The sequence below is a fragment of the Lepidochelys kempii genome, chromosome 5 (genome assembly GCF_965140285.1).
Source record: "Lepidochelys kempii isolate rLepKem1 chromosome 5, rLepKem1.hap1, whole genome shotgun sequence".
NCBI classification, from domain to species: domain Eukaryota; kingdom Metazoa; phylum Chordata; order Testudines; family Cheloniidae; genus Lepidochelys; species Lepidochelys kempii.
In genome coordinates, this window is record NC_136384.1 from 104051661 (window position 1) to 104071006 (window position 19346).

At 44.8% G+C, this 19346-nt stretch overlaps 1 protein-coding gene across 3 annotated transcripts in view; it reads right to left on the reverse strand.

The window, feature by feature from the left end:
• Window positions 1-19346, reverse strand: part of BRD10 (bromodomain containing 10) — a 108616-nt gene that overhangs the window by 21425 nt on the left and 67845 nt on the right. For all 3 annotated transcript variants that reach the window (XM_073345281.2, XM_073345280.2, XM_073345283.2), the window contains one exon: window positions 7174-7263. In XM_073345281.2, coding sequence (XP_073201382.2) covers window positions 7174-7263 — 90 coding nt within the window. The remainder of the gene's footprint in view (window positions 1-7173; window positions 7264-19346) is intronic.

A 19346-nucleotide genomic window follows, 5' to 3' on the forward strand; every position in this document is an offset into this window, starting at 1 on the left:
CTTTTGAAGATTAATATATACCTTCAGATATATAAGGCTAGAACAGGGGTGGGCAAACTATGGCCCATGGGCCATATCCAGCCCTTCAGATGTTTTAATCCAGCCCTCAAGCTCCCGTTGGTGAGTGGGGTTGGGGGCTTGCCCTGCTCTGGCACTCCAGTCAGGGTGCAGGGTTGGGGGCTTGCCCCACTCTGTGTGTGCCGTGGCTCCGCACAGCTCCCAGAAGCAGCGGCATGTCCCTTCTCCGGCTCCTACACATAGGGGCAGCCAGGGGTCTCTGCACTCTGCCCCTGCCCCAAGCACTGCCCCCTCAGCTCCCAATGGCTGGGAACCATGGCCAGTGGGAGCTGTAGCAGTGGCACCTGCATACGGGGCAGTGTGCAGATCTGCCTGGCTGTGATTCCACATAGGAGCCGGAGAGGGGACATGCTGCTGCTTCCGGGAGCTGCTTGAGGTAAGCGCCACCTGGAGCCTGCCCCCTGACTCCCTTCCATACCCCAACCCCCTGCTCCAGCCTGATCCCCCTCCTGCCCTCCTAACCCCTTGATCCTAGCCCAGAGCACCCTTCTGCACCCCTAACCCCACCCCAAAGCCCACACCCCCAGCCGGAGCCCCTCACCTCCCTCCCTGCACCCCAACCCTCTGTCCTAGCCCAGAGTCCCCTCCCGCACCCTGAACTCCTCATTTCTGACCCCACCCCAGAGCCTGCATCCCCTCTCACACCCAACCCCAATTTCATGAGCATTCATGGCCCGCCATACAATTTCCATACTCACATGTGGCCCTTGGGCCAAAAAGTTTGCCCAGTTTGTTTGTTTCAAGGGTGTGATAATTTTTACAGTTTTTTTTATTCTAATGGAAAGTGAGTTGCATGTATAAATCCCTGTACATTAAGAGGAAAATATATCCCTTACTCTCCACCACAATGTAACCCAAAAGCAAGCCCAGATTTTGCCCTTTGTGGTTCTACTTTGTTAGTAGATCATCTTAATTTTCAGTTTGTTACAGCCTGCTATTTTTAAGAGGGATAAAAGTCCATTCACCTTTCCAACTATTTACTTTTCCATATTTATCTCAGGCAATAGCTTTACCTATCTTTTAAGTTTCACAAATAATATAGAAGAAAATTAAGAAATATAACAGGCAACTCCTTATGACAGTGGTTCTCAAAGTATTATGCACGTATCACTGGCAACATGTACCACAATCAATAGGTTTATCAAAACAAGAACCTGCTATAACTACATTGACCAAATATTATGGAGGTGGTACTCAAAGAACAACTGTGTTTCATAGGTTATAAATGTTATGACCTAACATGTAATACACAGCTCACAAAAGTAAATCAAAGAGAATGAAACTAAGAAGCAACTGAATGACAACAAAAGTATTCTGACCGCACATTCATAAAAAACAAGCAACAATTGGGTTTCCATGTCTGCTGAATGAGAAGACTCCATAGGATTCCTTAGTTTATCAGTTAGGGTGCTTCAGTGAATTCACTAAAATTTTGGTAGGACCCCAATCAATTATTTAGGATTCCAAGAATTTCAGCAAGCAAGATGTAGCAAGTCGGTTACAAAATGGAATGTTTTCCCCTCTGTAAAATTTGGTTACTTAAATGGTCCATGTATAACTGTGATAATACATGGTCTGGTGCTGGAATCAGAGAGGTAGGAAACCCAGTGGTTCTGCTTTTCCCAGTCCTCTCTTCTGGACAGAAACTAGTTACTGTAAATGGACCCGAATCCTGAACACCACATGCTTTACATTAACTGACTAAAATAAAATCACAAAATCTACATCAGTCATGTCTGCCCTTTTCATCCTGAGGGACAAACATAGTTTCTGAAAGCTCAAGGGGGCAAAATCAATATTTTGAGGCAGGTTCTCTGCCCTATTCTACTCCCTTTATACCACTCAGGCAAAGAAAGTGAGGAGAAACCACCCACTAGCCTCAACCTGGAGATTCCCCTGGAACTACAGCTAGTATAGCCAGCTCCTGTGCCTCCCTTTTTACATCCCCTGGCACAAACCGTGTGTTGGAAGTGAGAAGAGGAAATGGGTGGAGTGCACTGTGCTCTGGCTATCCCTAGCTGATGTATGGTCCCTCCTATAAGATACTGCCAGCTAGCATGAGTCAAAAGCAGCCTCAGGATGCACCAACCTGGGCTGGGGCAGAGAATTAGGGAGCTGTAACTGGTTTATAGTTTTCAGCTTCTCCTCTTTTTACCCTCTCTGGGGCTGCCCTGGCCTATGTGGGGAAGGGGAGCCAGCATCCTTTGCTAGCTACTCCCCTAGGCTCAAGCTGATTTGTTCAAGTTCCTTTTCCTGCATCTCTCTGACTCCCACAGCCCAGCAAGAAAGCAAGCAATGGATTAGCCAGATATATTCCCTGCAATGCAACAGGTAAGCTAGTAGGGGAGCTGCTGACCAGCTGCAGCAGGGAAAGGACAGCAGCTGCTCAGGGAGCACCTAGCTCACATCAGAGGTACTGCTGTGAAGGGCTGGGGCAGCAAGGAAAGTGGTGTGCAGCAATTTGGCAGGATGCAGCGATGGGGCTGATTCAACTCCAGTTTAAAAATGAATGGAGTAGCTTATTTGCAATTCATAATCAAATACACATTTTCTTCTTAACAGGTCATCCTCAAGGGCCACATGTTGGACACCAATGATCTATGCCATTAGGCTGCTACAAATCTAGCAGTAATCAGGAGATTGATCTTCTTCTGCACAGCTTTTCTTGATGGAAGAACATTACCCACGACTAAAGCAAAAGATATTAAATTGTACAGGGTGTCTAGGATCAAGCTGCTTGATACATCCAGACACAGAATGAGTGAAAAACTTTTTCAATAGGTCCATTGTTTTCATTATTGCAGGAGCAGCTGATAGCAACACTGATAGCTAAATTAAGGTTGCCTAACACTTTCCATTATACAAACCCATTTTCAGTTGCTTATAATTTTGTAACACTTAAAAGCATAAGGGCTGAAATTTTCCATGCCAGAAGTCTAACTCAGGCTGAACTGTCTTGGAAATTTCAGATAAAATTGTTTAGCCATTTCAGAAAATGACATCTGAGTAAAATATGCTGTTTTTCCTATGTTAAAGAAATCTTACAACTGTTTAATTAAGAGGCTCTGGCACCTCCATGTTTTTGAGCAGGGACTTGAAACTTGGCAGCACAGTTACCTTAGTATCAAGGATGTGCTTATTTGCTATTCCTGTGAAAATCCACCCAAATTTGACCAAACTACAAGACTCTAAAAACTGTAGTTTGCATGTGCTCAGAAGTATGCTAGCTTAGCAACTAAATTCTCTGAAGATTTACTCTGCACTGAGCATGCTCCATTTTCCTTACAGTTCCTAAGTGCTGACAGGGGTCAGTTACTAGGAATACTGAGAGTAGGAGTACTGTCTCTCCTGTGTTCTGAATGCTCCTGTCGCTAGCACCCAAGCAGCAAGGAGAGGGAAGATGTATGAATGTATTGATGTATGTATGAAGTATGTAAATATGAAGAAAGAAGTCTGGAATGACTAAATATCAGGAATAAAAATCCCTGGCCTAGTTAGGCTCTGGCATCAATTCTGCAGTTTCTAAGAAGTTAACTTCTTCTGATAAAAGTCTCTCATGAAAAAAATCTCTTAAGATGTGAGGAAGCTGGTTTTGAACTAGAGGGTGTGCTCCTCCCATCATCAGATAAACTCAATAACTCTCTGGTCTTAAGAAACATTTCCAAATCTGGCAAAAATGAGGACAGATGGTCCCTAAATGGAAGAATAAGGGTAAGGCTACCAAAGTCCTCTGGTAAATCTTCATACTAGCATTTTAGCCATCATTACAAAAACCTGATGGCCCTGAGACCAATCAAAAAGATCGTTTATGCCTCCAATAGCCCTTATCTTTTCCAGCTCACTAGCCCTAGATCCTTCGTAAGACTGGAATCCACCTAAGGAGGAAAAGCAACTGATGGAATTGGCCCTTCTGATTCACCCTTTTCTTCCCTTCAAATAGCAGGCCTATCACCTTTGCCTGCATCTTTATTGACAGACCAGAATTTCATAGTTGTGTGCCTACAAGCAGCATTGATTACAACCAAAAGGAAGTGAGTAGACAAAATCCTAATATTTACAAAAAGCAGTAACCTGCACAACTATGGACTACGCAACACGCTGTAGCAGTGACCAAGTTTTAACAGAGTAAGATAAGAAAAATCTAACTAAATTTAATACAACAACTACACAGGGAGAGAGTTATATTACATGACAGAACAGATTAGTGTAGAGAAACTGAGGGATGACTTGTGGGTAGGAGATTTTATACACTGTTTTAAAACAATGGGTTTGAGGGACATACATCCTCCCCCCAGCAATGTTTCACTGTGGCAGGTAAAAAAACTCCTACAGTGGGGATCAGCAGGGAGAATGTCATGAAGGAGAGAGAAATTCCAGTTGCTTCAAAGGGGTCATAACTCCAAAAAAAGGCCTCTGATAATTCAGCTTCTTCCAATGATCCTGCAAGAAGAGTTTCAGTGTCACTCTTTGGACTGCCACACAGAGAGGGGCAAAAACAAAACAGGCCTCAAGAAGAGTACAGCTCAGCCCAAGACCATCAGATATAAAAAGCTACTGAACTTTTTTTGGGCAACAAATTAAAAGAGTTTGGTTTAAACTATCAAGATGTGATAACACGCAATATAACATAGGAACTGACATACCATATCAGACAATGGTTCAGCTAGTGCAGTGTGCTGTCTCTGAGAGAACTAGATGTTTCAGAGGAAGTTGCAAGAAACCTCATGGCAAACACTTATGGAATTGCCTCCCAAAAAGGGAATGTTATTCTTAGGGTTTATCCACAGGAAGACTTAGTGGCACTAGCCTGCCATGCAATAACTGGCTCTGTAGATTCTGCTACTGCATATTAGAAGTCCAATAGTACACTTTGAGCTACGCACTACAGAACTTTTAGTGCATGGTAGCAGGGTCACAAGGCCAGTTAGTGCATAGCAGGCCAGTGTGCTGTCGATTTACACTCCAGCTTGCCACTCACTAAATTTCCATGTGGATAATCCCTTAACTTCTGTCAGACAGAGACTGGCCCATTCCCTGAAGAATTAAAATTTATATCAATTCTATTTTTTAAATTCCTTATCTAATTTAACTGTGGATGTTACAACTGTGCCGGTCTTATTAGCAACATAAATCTATTTGACGCCTCCTAAACTCTTAGTTGCAATGACATCTCCTGGCAATAAACTCTACAGGTTAATCATGTGTTGTAAAGAATTACTTCCTTTTATCAGTTTTAAATTTGTTGCCTTATGATTTCACTGAATATCTTTTTGTTCTCGCATAATGAAAAAGAGTAAACAGAGCATATGATTTACCTTTTCTATCACATTATTTTGTATCATTTCCGCTATTGTTTATTAATTCCCCATTTAGTAATCTCCTCTTTAAACGAAACTAAATGCAGTCCCAGTCTTTTCATGTTCTTAAATTTTTATTTTATTTTTATGTAACATTTACATTGCTGTAGTCCCTAGAGACCAACCGGATCAGGTCCTCATTATGGCAGACCTTTACAAACATATGGAATATGATGGTCCCTCCCTCAGAAAGCTTTACATGGAAGTCTTTTCCTGACTCTGTGCATTATTTGTATCAGTACTCCCCAGGATTTATGCTATATTCTTTTAGAGACAGGGCGACCAGAACCGAGCACAGCATATATAAAGGCATTGTTACATTTCAGCTTAATGAGCAATTATGAAAAATTTAGATATTTACATACTCTTCTAAAAGCCTTGCTGTTATTAGATAATCCATTATAGGAGGAACATCAGCAGAATACACATATAGCTATTAATCTGTACTGCCATACATAGATATTACTTCTATATTACTAATCTCTGCCATTCTGGTAAACCTCTCTCGCATTATTAGTCTTGAAACCAAGCTGCAGTCTTGCAGCTGCAAAATAATTTCAAATGGGGTCCATAACTCAGCTTTGAGTGTTGTTCTAGGCATCATTCTGAGTTTTTAAAGTAAAGTCCCTATTTTTCATAGTCCAGGTTAACATTTAATACCTCTTCCATTTCTCTAAACCTACCAAATCCACTTTTTTTCTTTTTTTTGCAAATAGAACATTTGTTGTATCAATAACCTAAGGGGACCTGAACATATGTCTTCAAGCACCTAAAGCAATATAAGCTGAATAGCCTAATTTTCCTTCTAAAATACAGAGACAAAGTCATTTAAAATTGTTAGGCATTTCCGTGGCATTTTTAAGAACTCTATCGATCACAGTTGCCATAGATGAAACTTTTATCAAGAGGCGGAAAGGAGAACAGAGATCAATAGTAGAAGGGGTTTGAGCCAGAGAGTCAAGAAAACAAATGGGTTCCACCACTTATGCTTTTAAAAACATTCATCTTGGTGGGAGACTCTCCCTCTTTGCCACCACACCCAATATCTGCTGGATTCTTTGGACCAATGGATCTGATTTTGGCTTCTTGGCAACAGCGTCTTGGGTTATGTGGCCCAGTGTCTGCTAGGTATGAATCTGTCCCTCAATCCCCACTCCAAGGCCAGATGGAATGATCGTAATGCGTTGCCTCCCGTGAATGAACACTTCAGCAGCTGACTATAAATACAAAAGTCAGGCTAAGCTGAATCTGACTACACATTTGTGGAAGGGGAGGAGTCAGACATCAGCATAGACATTATGTGGCTACATCACAGGGCCCTGAGTAACCATGTGTGTGGCTGGAAATCTAAGCATGACCACAAATATGTGAGGATTCCATACATTGAATTAGTATCAGAATGTGGCCCCAAGAAAAGGTGCTCACAGAATAAGTACAAATAAACCTTCTCTGTCTAAGGTACTATTGCCCTGCCCGAAGCTTTACTGAATCAAAACCATGAAAAAATGCTTAGACTGCTATATACTTATTAATTTCACTGATTCTTGACAGTAATTGTGAACTGAACACTAATATAAAGATATGATGGAAAGAAAAAATAAAATCTTTCTAGCTAGTTAACTCTAGAGGCTTCCATACAGCTACTCATAAGACACAAATTCTAACAATTGACAGGCTCCAGAAAATAACTGGAACAATTTTATACCCATACAAAAGAAAGTTTTTGAACATCACATACCGATTTCTTTCTAATGTTCTCCAGATCTTTGAGTTCATTCTCGATTTTTGTGATTAATTCCCTGAGTTCATCAAGATTAGTGCAAATAAGCTAAAAACAAACAAACAAACAAACAAAAAAAGACTTGGTAATGCATCATTTAAAAACACACACTGAAGTTAAAAAAAAACTCATCTAAAAACACATTTTAATGCTTAAGTTTACCACTTGATCTTTTCTTTACTTCTGCAATTAATATATAACAAACAAGGAAAAAATCCCCATAACTTTTAGAGAAAAATCTTATTAGCAGACATCAGTCTTCAAGCTTACATAAAGATGGAGCAGCTGAAATTTTGATACCGCTGGCTGCATCTCCATATGTTCTTACATAATTTACACTTCCCCGCTTGTAAATGCCTGCGTCAGAGTCCAGGTACTTTCTAAAAGACAAACTTGCAGTGCAGAATGACACAGACCAGGAAACTTGCCCTAGTTTTAACTGTGCCTGTGAATACCTTTACGCATGCTCCGAACGATTCCATAGCACTGAGCTGCAATTGAGCTAGTAAGGTCATTACACCTTATTTTTGTTTGTTTATACAAAGTACCAGTAAATAAGTGTAACTATCATTTAAAATAGAAAGTCAACAAAAGACAATGGGCCAAATTCAGCCTTGGTATAAGGAAGTACAATTTCACCGATTTTAATTGAGTTGCACATGTTTACACCATACACCCATGAAAGGTAATCCAAAAAACACAGCTGTTTTCACAAAGTAACATGATTTGAACAAAAATAAAGCACGCAATATAACGTAACCCAATATAATGTATACATTCCTGTTACTAATTTCTTCAACAGATGGCTTGTTTTCTTAATATTTCCTTTCAGACTCTGGCTGTTAATTTCCTGATTAACTGAGCTTGTCTACATTAAAGAGGCTGTGCCGCTGCAACGGCGCTGCTGAAGTGGCTCTGTAGATACCACCGACACCAATGGGAGGGATTCTCCCACTGGCATAGGGAACCCGCCTCCCCAAGAGGCAGTAGCTTGCGCTGTCTACATGGGGATTTAGGTAGGTTTAACTATGCTGCTAATTAGCGTGGATTATTCACACCCTAATGTAGTTAAACCAACCTAATTTTCTAGTGTAGACCAGGCCTATGAGCACAAACATAATGTGAGCAACTAGCAGAAGAATTCTGGTTTACTAACATTTATGTCAACAATAGGCTTTTAATCTAGAAACCATAAAACTATAATTTTTTTACTCATATAATTGAATTTTAAGAATTCTAGGTCTTGGTGGAGGGGGTGTGTGGGTAAGATATCAGCTGACAACAACTTTTTTCCAGAGGCTATAACCCTGCACGGTTGGTCACTGGATTTAAAATATCAAAATAAGTGATACCAAAAAACATTCAAGTCTGTCTTCAAAATGTTCACTAATGATTACAAACATAATTAAATCTTTTAACAACAGAACACAAAATAAAAAATGACAGAATACAATTACTAATATTTATGGCAAATCATCAAATTATTCTAATGCACTCTGATTTCAGTTGTTTTAACCCAGGAAATTTTACAATGGGAACAAGTTAAAATAAAATTTATGTACACTGATTTGACAATTTTAGGCTCCAAGTGTCCCTATGCCTACCTTCTCCAATACAATTTTTTGTTGTTGTTTCTGATACTTCCCTTCTCCAATTCTATTTTTTTAAAATAGCCTTGTTAATAAAATACAGCATAGACTCTTTTGTCAAGATACCGAGGTTTAAAAGACAGCTAATGCATACAGGCAATAATTACTTTCCATAACATTTTACTGAAAAAAGAGAATTTTTATACACACTTCAGTGGGTCTTTTTAAGAAAAAAAATGGGGGTGGGGGGGTGAGAAAACCTGTATTTGTGCTGGAAATGGCCCACCTTGATTATCATGCACATTGTAGGGAGAGTGGTCGCTTTGGATGAGCTATTACCAGCAGGAGAGTGAGTTTGGGGGGGGGGGGAGGGTGAGAAAACCTGGATTTGTGCTGGAAATGGCCCAACCTGATGATCACTTTAGATAAGCTATTACCAGCAGGAGAGTGGGGTGGGAGGAGGTATTGTTTCATGGTCTCTGTGTATATAATGTCTTCTGCAGTTTCCACAGTATGCATCCGATGAAGTGAGCTGTAGCTCACGAAAGCTCATGCTCAAATAAATTGGTTAGTCTCTAAGGTGCCACAAGTACTCCTTTTCTTTTTAAGAAAGTGGAGTAACTCTAACTTTATTAAACAAAGTAGAAATGAAAGAATAAGTGAGCAAATGATCAAGCTATCTTAGGCTTTTTCAAAGTATTCCTTTTTTACTGCAAAAACAAAAAGTATATGTTTGCACAATCTGCTCTTCGGGTAGCTAGCAGCACGAACTATTCTTAAGTTGCCCAACTCTTCCCATTATAAAAATATGTTCAGTTGCTTATAACTTGGCCAAAACTTGAACCATTTGGGCTGAAGTTTCCAATGCTAGGTTTCTGCCTCAGGCTGATGATTTTTTTTTAAGTTTCAGCAAAAAGGGTCCAACCACTTCCACAAATGAAAATAGGGAAAATACATTGTTTGGCCCATGCTGAACAAATTAACACAACTGTTTTGTATAAAACTCTAGCACCTCCATGGTTGGGAGCAACAGCTTGAAATTTGGCAAGGAGATTACATGGAGGAAGATGGACTGTGAGGGAGAAGGGCTAACTGGAACTCAGATCAAGAAGTTAGAACTGGGTGGGCATGTAGACTGGAAAAGTTACCCACAGTTGGAGACTGGGATTAGCTAGATGAGGACACTGGGATGAGGATCTGTGGAGTTGAGAAAACAGACTGGAATATGATGACTGGATGAGGGGAACGGGGCAGAAAAGGTCAGGCTTAGGGAGAACAGGAGCAGAAGGGTCTGTGACTACTAGAGAGCACTCCCCTTTAGAACCTGGAATGGAACCCAAGATTTCTGAGTCTCACCATTACTCAGCTGTCTGAAAATATCTGTGGAACCCATTGGCAAAGTGTGCACCTAATCCCCATCTAGTGCTAGTCCACGTAGAGGATGACAACCTACTACAGCTACTACCACCACCACCAGTTACTATACTAGCTCAAGTAGTGAAGATCTGTGCTGTGGATCCAGGGGTGAAAGTAACTTAAAGAACTTACCGGTACTTCTGGGTTGGCTCTGGGCCCCCGGAAGGTGCGGGGCCTCGGGCAGAAGGCGTGGGGCTGGGGCCAGATTCCCCCAGCCAGCTCTTCAACAACTGCTAGACCCATGCCACCTGGGGCTCCAGCGGTGATTTAAAGGGCCTGGGGCTCCGGCCGCTGCCAGGAGCCCCGGGCTCTTTTAAATTGCTGGGCCCCAGGGCAGCTGCCCCTTCCCCTCCCATCAGAGGCCCTGCCAGTATGGTGCTTAAAGTGTCATGGCAGCACTTTAATGAAGGCCGTGTACCGGCCCATACCAGGAGCCACTTACTTACTGGTACGGCGTACCAGCCCGTACTGGCTTACTTTCACCTCTGTGTGGATCTAAAGAGAAGTTTACTCACCTTGCAGAACTGAGGTTCTTCGAGATGTGTGTCCCTGTGGGTGTTCCACTCCAGGTGACAGTGCATCCTGGCGCCGTTGATTGGAGATCTTCGGTAGCAGTGCCTGGTCGGGACGTACGTGCTCAGCTGCTGTCTCACAGCATCGTTAGAGTCTGCCTGAGCACGCACATCCCGCACCCCCTCAGTTCCTTCTTTACCGTAGAGATATCAGAATAGTACTCCAAAGTAGAGAGGAGGAGGGTGGGTAGTGGAACACCCACAGGGACACACATCTCAAAGAACCTCAGTTACTGCAAGGTGAGTAACCTTCTCTTCTTCTTCGAGTGCTGTCCCTGTGGATGCTCCACTCCAGGTGAATGTGAAGCAGTTGGTTGGTGGGACTTTGGAGTTGCAGCAGTGACAACTGTAGACAGTACTATGTGGCCTACTATGGTGTCTGCCGTGGTATCCTGTGTGATAGCATAATGTTTGGCAAATGTGTGGTCAGATGTCCATGTGGCCACTTGGCAGATGTCAGTAATAGGTACGTTATGGAGGAAGGCAAAGGATGTTGACATCGCCCGAGTAGAATGAGTTCTGATGCCCTCAGGTGGTTGGGCATTCTGAGTTCGGTAACAGGATCTGATGCAGTCAGAGATCCACTTGGAAGGTCGTTGCTTAGAGATGGCCACCCCTTCGATCTGTCGGTAGTGGAGACAAATAGCTGAGGTGATTTACAAAATATTTTAGTCCTGTCTAGATAAAAGGCGATTGCCCGTCTGACGTTGAGGGTATGTAGTGCCACTTCTTCTGGAGCCTTATCAGGTTTGGGATAGAATGCAGGTAATTATATTGGTTGATTAAGATGGAAGGTAAACACCACCTTCGGGAGAAATTTAGGGTGGGATTGCAAGGCAACCTTATCTTTAGAGAAGGTTTGTAGGGAGGGTAGGCCAGCAGGCACTTATTTCCCCTACTCTTCTCGATGACGTTATGGCAACTAGGAAAGCTATCTTCATAGATATCGAAGACCACGAAGGGCTCGAAGACCAGCTAAGGGCTCAAAGACCACAAAGAACTAGGTTGAGATTCCAGGTGGCTGCCGGTGGCTGAATCTCAGGGTAGAGATTTTGCAGGCCCGTGAGAAAGCGTTTTATTGTGGGGTGGGCAAAAAGTGAATATCCGTCCAGTAAGTCACGGAAGGTGGTAAGGGCCGCGAGGTGTACTCTCATGGAGCTGAGCAAGAGCCGGTTATGTTTTAGTTTCAAAAGGTAGTCTAGGATGTTAGGGAGGGTCATGGCATGGAACGTCAAGCGTTTATGGGAGCACCAGACAGAGAAGCATTTCCACTTTTACAGGTAAGTCTTACAAGTGGAGTGTGCAGGAGGACATATCGGACCTGCTCAGAACAGGCTAGTTCGTGGGTTTGGAACCATGAAGGAACCACGCCATCAGATGAAGTTTCTGGAGCTGCGGATGAAGAAGTTGGCCCTTGTTCTGAGACGGCAGATCTGGTCTGTTGGGGAGAGTCCTTGGAGGACGGATGGACATGCATAGCAGGTAAGGGTACCACGTCTGTCTGGGCCAAGCCAGGACAATAAGTATGACCTGGGCCTTGTTGTTTCTGATCTTGCAGAGAACCATGTGTATCAGAGGGATCAGTGGAAAAGTGTACACAAGTGAGTTGTTCCACAGGATGAGGAACATGTCCCCTAGCGATGCAGTACGAAGTCCCACTCTGGAGCAAAAGTAGGTGACATTTGCGATTCTGGATTGTGGCAAAGAGGTCTATCGACTGGGTGCCACAGCGGGAGAAGAGGTGTCGTAGTATCATGGGATGTAATTCCCATTCATGTTTCTCGGAGAAGTGTCTGCTGAGTGTGTTGGCGGTAGTGTTGTGACAGCCGGGTCGGTATGAGGCAGTATTTTCTATGTGGTGTCGTATGCACCAATACCTAACCGGATGGCCTCCATACATAGGGAGCGCGATCGTGCTCCCCCCGTCTGTTGATGTAAAACATACATGCTATATTGTCCATTAGGACCCGGATGAATTTGTTCTTTACAAGGGGGAGGAAGTGAAGACAAGCATGTGTGACTGCTCTGAGCTCTAGGAGATGTATGTGCAGACGCGTCTCTGACAGGGACCAGCGGCCCTGTGTCCCCCCAGGTGCGCTCCCCAACCGATCAGGGAAGTGTCCGTGGTGAGCATGAGTGTCGGGGAGCGTTGCTGGAAGGGAACACCCATGCATAGGTTGTCTGATTTTGTCCACCATTGTAGGGAGGCTAATACGTTCGCTGGAAGAGTTAGCATCATGCAGAAGGTGTGTCTGCTGGGTTTGTAGTTGGAGTTTAGCTAACCCTAAAGACATCTCATGTGCAGCCTGGCATACTTGACCACGAAGGTGGTGGCTGCCATGTGGCCAAGAAGCTGTAGGCAAATACTTGCTTGTATCCTGGGGTGAACGGAAAGCATGTGTATGAGATGTGTAATAGCTAGGAATCTGATGTGTGGGAGCGAGGCTCTGGTTTGAACTGACTCCAGGTGAGCTCCGATGAATTTGATCCGCTGTGTGGGTGTCAGGGTGGATTTCTGAAAGTTTATTTGTAGATACAAACTGTAGAAGAGGGAGATGGCGAAATGGGTAGCTTGTAATGTCCCGTATGAGCTGCCTTTGATGAGGCAGTAGTCTAGGTAAGAGGAAAGTATAATCCCGTGCCTGCGGAGGTGGGCCACAACTATGGCTAGGGTCTTGGAGAATACCCTCGGTGCTGTGGAGAGTCCCAGTGGGAATACCCTGTAGTGGAAATGGTTGTGTCCGAGTGTGAATTGCAGGAAACATCTGTGTGCTGGATGAATGGATATGTGAAAATAGGTGTCCTGTAGGTCGAGGGCTGTGAACCAGTCCCCTTGTTCCAGCGTGGGTATTATTGTGCCCAATGTGACCATCTTGAATTTCTGGACACGTACACATTTCTTCAGTCGGCATAGGTCTAGTATAGGTCTCCATCCCCCGCCCTTCTTTTGGGTCAGAAAGTAGTGGGAGTAGAACCCTTTTCCTCAATGTTATGTTGGCATAGGTTCCATTGCACCTATCTGTAGAAGATGAGCCACTTCTACGCGAAGTAGGTGCTCGCGAGAGGGGTCCCTGAAGAGGGACGGGGTAGGGGGAAGGGTGGGCGGGTAGCATAGAAAAGGGATGGAGTAACCTGACTGAACTATTTCCAGGACCCAACGGTCCTGTGTGACCTGCTGCCAGGCATGGTGGAAAACCTGGAGGTGGTGGCCAAATAAGCAGTGGAGTCAAGGGGTGGTCGCTCAAACCCTCAACCAACACTTCAAAATTGCTGTTTGTTTCCCGATGGGTGGGAGGTAGCTGGTTGAGCCTGGTTTTGTCTGCACCTAGGAGGTTTAGCATGATTCCTGGCTATATCATATGGTCTGGGCTGGGGCCGGTGATATTGTTGTGTGTGTGGCCTCTGATAAGGTTGATACCGTTGTCTCCTGGGGATGGACGAATATATGCCCAGTGTACACCGGGTTGCTCTAGAGTCTTTCATAGTGTGAAGGACTTTGTCTGCCTTTTGGAAAAAAGCTTATCTTTATCAAAAGGTAGGTCCTCCACTTTGGTCTGCAGGTCTTTGGGGATACCGGATGCAGACAGCCAGGAAGATCTGCACATAACCACTGCAGTTGCGGTAGTGCGGGCTGCTGCGTCTGCCATGTCCACAGATGCTTCTAGGGCCATCCTGGACACCAACTGGCCCATGACAAGAACTGACAAAGTCTGCTCTTCTGTCCTCATGGATACAGGAGGTAAAATCAAAGAGCTTATTGTAATTGTCGAAGTTGTAGCTTGCAAATAGCGCAGAATAGTTTGTGATTCTGAATTGCAAAGTGGAGGAGGTATAAACCTTGCAGCCCAAGAGGTCAAGGAGTTTGAGGTCCTTGTCTTGCAGGGTGGGTCGGCTGTTTTGTGGCTGTTTTGTCCTGTGTGTCGCTGTATCCACTACAAGAGAATTCGGTTGTGGATGAGAAAATAAGAAGTCTTTAGCAGGAACATAGTATTTACGTTCAGCCTTTTTGCAAGTTGGTGGGATAGAGGCTGGGGTCTGCCAGAGGGTACCAGCTGGTTCTAGGAGCGCTTCATTTATGGGGAGCGTGATCTTTGAGGGCACAGAGGAGACCAGGAGGAGGTCTCCTCCTCTTTTTGAGGAGTCTGTGTTGTGACTCCTGGACCTACATTCAGGGATGTCCTGGCTGAGTGCCACCCTTCTGAAAAGTTCCTGGAATTTCTTAAAGTTGTCCACATTTTGTGGAGGCAGAGGCATGAGGGCTCCATCTGGAGCTGATGGAGAGTTAGGAGTTGGTGAATCAGGGTATGGTTCATAGCTCACCTCTTTGGGGGGGGGCGGCTTCAGGCAATTTAGATGAAGATGGAGCTGGAGATAGAGGCACAGAATAAGTTCATGGTCTGGTGGAAGAGTCACAAGGATGAGTGGCAGGAAGAGCCGACCAAGGGTACCACTGAGGCCAAGGCATAGGATAAGAGAAGTGAGGTCCTGCCCACGGGGAGACGAAGTAGGGAAACTGAGGCTGGTGCTTGTGAGCCATGTCCTGAGGTATAAATGGTTCTGGCGGAGGAGGAGAGGCAGGCTGGGAGAACTCTGCCCGCTGCTGCATATCGGGCTCGCTGTCAGTGAAGGTAGCCAGGTCAGGTGGGGAGAGCGGCTGGTCAAACAGTGAGCACTGGTGTCAAGGAGTGGAGAGTCAGGCTTAGGGGCCACTGAGATGTAGTCCTGATTTAAGAATTACTGCTGCTCCCTGGGCTGTGATCCAGCTGAGCAAGATATGTGATCAGAAGCACGTATTGACTTCCGCTTTGCTTTTGTGGGTACCGCGGGCTACAAACAGTGGGCTGTTTGTAGGCACCCTGCAGGTCTGCTCCTGCTGCTGGAATGATAGGCAGGCTCGGTGCCAACGTTCTTGTTGGCACCAGGGCAGAATGCACTGTCGGCACCGGATCTATTTTTGGTGCCAAGGAGACCGGTGCCGAGGAGACCTTCCTGCTACGGGAAATCGGGTCCCTGCCTCTGTGTTCCGCGGGAGCTGTGGCTGAGGTGCTGGGATGGTTGGAGGCGCCTGCCTTCGGGGCTGTCAGCACTGCAGGTAAGGATCTCGCAGGAGACTCTTTACCCTTTTGAAAGTCTCTGCAAGGAGACAGTTGGGCTTCCTGCCTCTTCGCCTGAGAGGGTGAAGCCATGCTCCCAACTGGTTCCGACCTGGCCAGGAAGCATGAGGGAGAGGGTCTGCTATTGCCCGTCTCCATAGGCGGCTGTAGGGATTTCTCCATCAGGAGCATTTTCAGCCACAGGTCTCTGCCACGACGAGGCCCTGGTTTTCAGGCTGGCATAATGGACACACTTGGCAGGGACATGTGTCTCGCCGAGGCACTTCACACAGCGTGAGTGTCCGGCAGACCATGGCATAGGCTCCTGACAGGAGTCACATTTTTTAAATCCTGAAGACCCTGGCATTATTGCACTAGGAATGCTTGGGTAGAGTGTCTCAATTGGAGACAAACTTGAGGAAAAGAATAAAGTTTTTTGTTTTTTTTTAAACTAGTTAACTATTCTAAAGGAAGGGAAATAACTGGGATGTTTCTAACTAACTATTTCTGTGTCTTTGTACTTATTTCCTTTAGTGACCAGGGAAGAGGATCAGAACTGCCCCGAGTCCCGTCTTCAGCCGAGGACGGTTGAGAAGGAACTGGGGGGTTGTGGGACGTGCACGCTCAGGCAGACTAATGATGCCGCAAGACAGCAGCTGAGCACGTGCATCCCAGCCAGGCACTGCTACCAAAGATCTCCGATCAACGCCTCCAGGATGCACCGTCACCTGGAGTGGAGCACCTACAGGGACAGCACTCGAAGGAGAAGTTTCCAACCCTGCTGATGAACCATGCGGGTATCAATATGGTTCCCCATGATTAATTCTATTTTTTCAGTTTTCTTTTTAAAAACCTAGGAAATTACACACAAAAAAACATGTTTAAGGAACACTGAGGTTCCAAATTCAACCATTCAAAAGTTAAGAAATGCCATCATTAAGATTGTCCATGCAGCCTCCTTGTGCATATGCACTATGATACAGTTTTTAATTCCCTGATCATGTACTATCTCTTTCACAGGATTCCTGCATCATTCAATGTACAGGATGTACTGTGTTCTCAGGATGAATCAGAGTTATGTAGTGAAGGAGGCTGTAATACCCCTATCTCATTTGTTGCAGAAGTTGAAAGATGTGCAGTGAATGAGGCAAGGAATTGCAGGAAGAGAAAAAAAGGTCTCGTGATTAAGGCATGAATGTTACCCTAGAGAACTGGATTCTATCCATGCCTCTGCTGCAGAGTTCTTATGTGATGCTAGTCAAGTCACTTCATCCAAACTTCTCACAGATGTTCACTAACTGTGTGCTCTTGGATGCCCAAACTGAGACCCTGGGGATTGATATACAGAAATACTTAGCATTTATAGCTGTACGTGAAGTCAATGGGAGATGTGCTTTGAATATATAAAAGGCTGTATAAAGCGAAGTAGTCTGAAAAATCAGATCTTAGAGGTGTCAAGTTGGGCACCCAAAGTGGATACTTTTGATTTTAATCTCTAGGTATCTCAGTAAAATTGGGATTATACCATCCCCTCATCTCCCAGGTGTACTGAGAAGGTAAATTAGTTAATGCTTGTGAAGCACTCAGATACTATAGTAATAAATGCCTGAGGCTACACACTGAATGAGGATACAACAAAATATTGAAAAGCAGCTCAGTCAGTGAACACCATCAATTCTGTGCACTGAATGAAAACAGGATTCTATGGAGGGAAAAAGTATGTGATGATGTAATTATAGACTGTATCATGATGTATAAGCGCAAGGAGGAAGAATTAAGGTTGCACGGGCTACCTTAATTTTGAAATTTCCTACATTTTGGGTACTTGACTGCATAAACAGCATAAACATCACCGCAGCATTCTTTTCAAAAAAACCTCAGGTGGAAGGGCTAGTAGGCTTAATTCAGTGTTTCATTTTTTGTGATAATATTGCCTTCTAAGTTGTTGCAAAGTTTTTGCCACTCAGCTTAAGGGAAAATGCCACTAATGAAACCAGAATACCTATCTTTTGATTCCTGTTGTCACATCCTATAGCTAATTGCTGGTTCTTTTTCAAGAGAGGCATGTAAAACAACACACTTTCTACTACTAAATATTTTGAACAAGAAAAAGAATGTGGGAAAAAAGCTGTGCCCTTTATGGTTTTTGCAGGTGGCGACTGAAGATAAAATTTGGGTCTTTCAGGCACCTGGTCTGCAAATATTTATGTATGTGCTGAAACTTTAAGCGGTGTGAATAGGTCCACTGAAGTCTATGCACACTGAAGTTAAACATGTACGTAAAAAAGAATCAAGGATTTGGGTTGATTAACATATATGGGCCTGATTTTCAGAACTGTTGACCAATTACTGTGGCACTCTGTACCTCAAAGCAGCACCCTGGAACCCACATATTCATGCCATGTAAGGTTTCATATGAAAGGTCATGATCTGCTGAAACCCATTTTTCTGCCAAAATATGTATATCATTAGTGTATATGAAGTTATGAGATTTTTCTGCATGCCTGTTACTGAAATATGCTGTAAGTTTGCTTGTGACATACAGAGGAGGCGACTGTGACATTATATAATTAAAATATGACCATGTAGATCAGGGGTGGGCAAACTTTTTGGCCTGAAGACCACATCGGGTTTCGGAAATTGTATGGAGGGCCAGTTAGGGGAGGCTGTGCCTCCCCAAACAGCCAGGTGTGGCCCAGCCCCCGCTCCCTCACCCTGCTTCTCAACCCTGGACGCACCTCCCCCCCCCGAGACTCCTGCCCCATCCAAGCCCCCCTGTTTCCTGACAGCTCCCCCGGGACCCCTGCCCCATCCACTGCTCCACCCCCACACTCCCTGTCCCCTGACTGCCCCCGGAACCTTTGCCCCTGACTGCCCCCCACCACCCCATCCAACCCCCATCTCCTTCCTGACTGCCCCCATTCAACCCCCTGGTCCCCACACTCTGACAGCTCTGACCCAAGCCACACCCCCGCCCCGACTACCACCTTGAACTCCCCTGTCCTCTATCCAATCTCCCCTGTTCCCTGCCCCGTTACCGCGCTGCCTGGAGCACCGGTGCCTGGCGACACGGCTACACCAGGACAGGCAGCCACATCACGCACCACAGAGCACTGGGTCAGGCCAGGCTCTGCAGCTGCGCTGCCCCAGGAGCTCGCAGAACATTGAGCTGGCAGCGCAGTGAGGTGAGGCTGCAAGGGAGGGGGAACAGCGGGGGAGGGTCTGGGGGCTAGCCTCCCCGGCCGGGAGCTCAAGAGCCGGACAGGAGGTGGGATGTGGCCCACGGGCTGTAGTTTGCCCACCTCTGATGTAGATCATTGTTGCTACCACTGTTATATAATTGCAACACATCTTATACAAAGTGTGTCAAGTAAGGTGTTTATGGAAAGGTTCTGATTTGTTGATTATGATTATACTATTTGTATGCATGTATCATTTTGTATTTGAAATTATGAGTATTG